This window comes from Dermacentor silvarum, chromosome 4 (assembly GCF_013339745.2).
Source record: "Dermacentor silvarum isolate Dsil-2018 chromosome 4, BIME_Dsil_1.4, whole genome shotgun sequence".
NCBI classification, from domain to species: domain Eukaryota; kingdom Metazoa; phylum Arthropoda; class Arachnida; order Ixodida; family Ixodidae; genus Dermacentor; species Dermacentor silvarum.
In genome coordinates this window covers 191,765,211-191,766,975 of record NC_051157.2, presented here as the reverse complement: position 1 = coordinate 191,766,975, position 1,765 = coordinate 191,765,211, and the positions used below count along the sequence as shown (strand labels likewise).

Below are 1,765 nucleotides of genomic sequence, written 5' to 3'. Positions count from 1 at the left end.
CACATCTCCTTAAAAAAATACACTCCAGCAGCCGTGTTAGCACACTCCTACGGAGATCAATTGGTTCGATACATGTTGAATAAAAAAAGCTGGGACGTCAGAAAACGACTGATAAACAGCTTTCCTCATCGATCAAAATGCACGATACGTACACCTTGCTGACGTTTTCCTGTTCACAGCTTTCACGCGTATAGCTCGTCGAATGTAGCCAAGAAAACTGGCAACAATTTTAGGGAATGAACTGCAGTGCTGTAGACCGGGAATGCCCTACTTTTGCGTAAGTCGAGCGGAATGTCTGAATGAAAAGCCAAGAGTGGACAGCGCTTATCTCCAAGGCAATCACTTCGTTTTATAAAAGTTTACGGTTTTCCGCACGACGACTCGAATCTGTAGAGCATGTTGTGCGATGACCTGTCATGAAATCGTCTTAAGTAGTCTTACGACACGTAATAGTTGCACGATTTCAGCGAGGCATAATTCAAAGCTCAATTATACGCTATACAGGAACGAAACGCCATGATTCCACTTTGACAAAAGAGTCACGCTTCAACGATGCGTAAGGGGTCAAGAGTGACCAGTGATGTCATGGTGTCGCAGTAGGAAAATAAGACCCCTATATAAACGAAGCCTCCCACTTCGACAACATAGTTCCACACCTAGAAATCATGAAGGCACTGGTGAGTGTGCCTTTCGTTTTCCACCACAAGCGATTCCACCAGTCGGGATTATTGATAGCATAAGAAGGTGCAACTCTGGGCAGCAGAACTAAGGAAAATCTGGCGTAATTGTAGTCGCCATGCTCTAGGGCTGCCATGTGCTCGGTATCATTGAAGCCCCAAATTAAGAGTTTAACACCGTTGTAAGCTAATCATAAAAGAAGGCTATAATTTTACAGGCGTAATAACGAGAAGGCGTAGCGGATAAAGTTCGCAAAACAGATTTGAAAACTAAGGCAGGACAAAATAATTTGCATAATATAATTTTATTAGCACAAAAATTGAAGTTAGGTGAATTCATGCGGTTGATGTTTTTCTCTTTCTGTTTTACAGTGATATTAAATGCATTTATTACTCCTTCATGGCACAATATTAGCGTTAGGCGAATGTGTGTTCGTACCGCAATATTATTTTGTATTCTGTGCTGCGCAAAATTGAGTGCTAACTGAGGTTAAACTCTGTTTCTGTTGTTCAGCTAACTATCTGCGTGATTGGCTTGGTCCTGTCGGTGGCCAACGCCATCCTGCTTAAGGGTCTCGCACTGGGTGCCCTCGGGCTTGGTGCTGGTGCTCTGCTTGGTGCCGCTCTGGCCCGTGGTGGTGGAGGCGGAGGCTACGGCCACTACGGCCACTACGGAGCACCCTACCCAATGGCATGGCACGGCGGTTATGGAGGTGGATACGGAGGACACTACAGTGGATCTTACCACGGCTCATACCACGGAAGCTACGGTGGCTACGGGGCTGGCTTTGGTCCTGGCTTTGGTCCTGGCTTTGGTTATGGCTACTAATTGTCCTAAAGAACTTCTTAACGCTCGGAAAATGTGAGTGCGTAGTGCGACGTGCTTGTGCACATACACTGCTCATAAATTAATAAGTGAAACGTTCTAGCAATGACCTGTCTACTGCTGTTTTTTGTAATGTGTAGTCTCTGCGAACAATAAGTGCAATAGTGATGAAATTGGTGACGGTCAATGCACGTGTACAATGTAATCATGAGTGAACAATATCGACATGAAATAAACACTGAAAGAAAGGTAGTGTAAGGAG

At 44.8% G+C, this 1,765-nt stretch overlaps 1 protein-coding gene across 1 annotated transcript; it reads left to right on the top strand.

Moving 5' to 3' along the window:
* The first annotated feature begins 665 nt into the window (after positions 1-665).
* LOC119449138 (keratin-associated protein 6-2-like) lies at positions 666-1,506 on the top strand. The gene is made up of 2 exons (XM_037712322.1): positions 666-677; positions 1,192-1,506. Exons 1-2 carry the CDS (start codon positions 666-668, stop codon positions 1,504-1,506), a joined length of 327 nt encoding a protein of 108 aa, XP_037568250.1.
* The last annotated feature ends 259 nt before the right edge of the window (positions 1,507-1,765 follow it).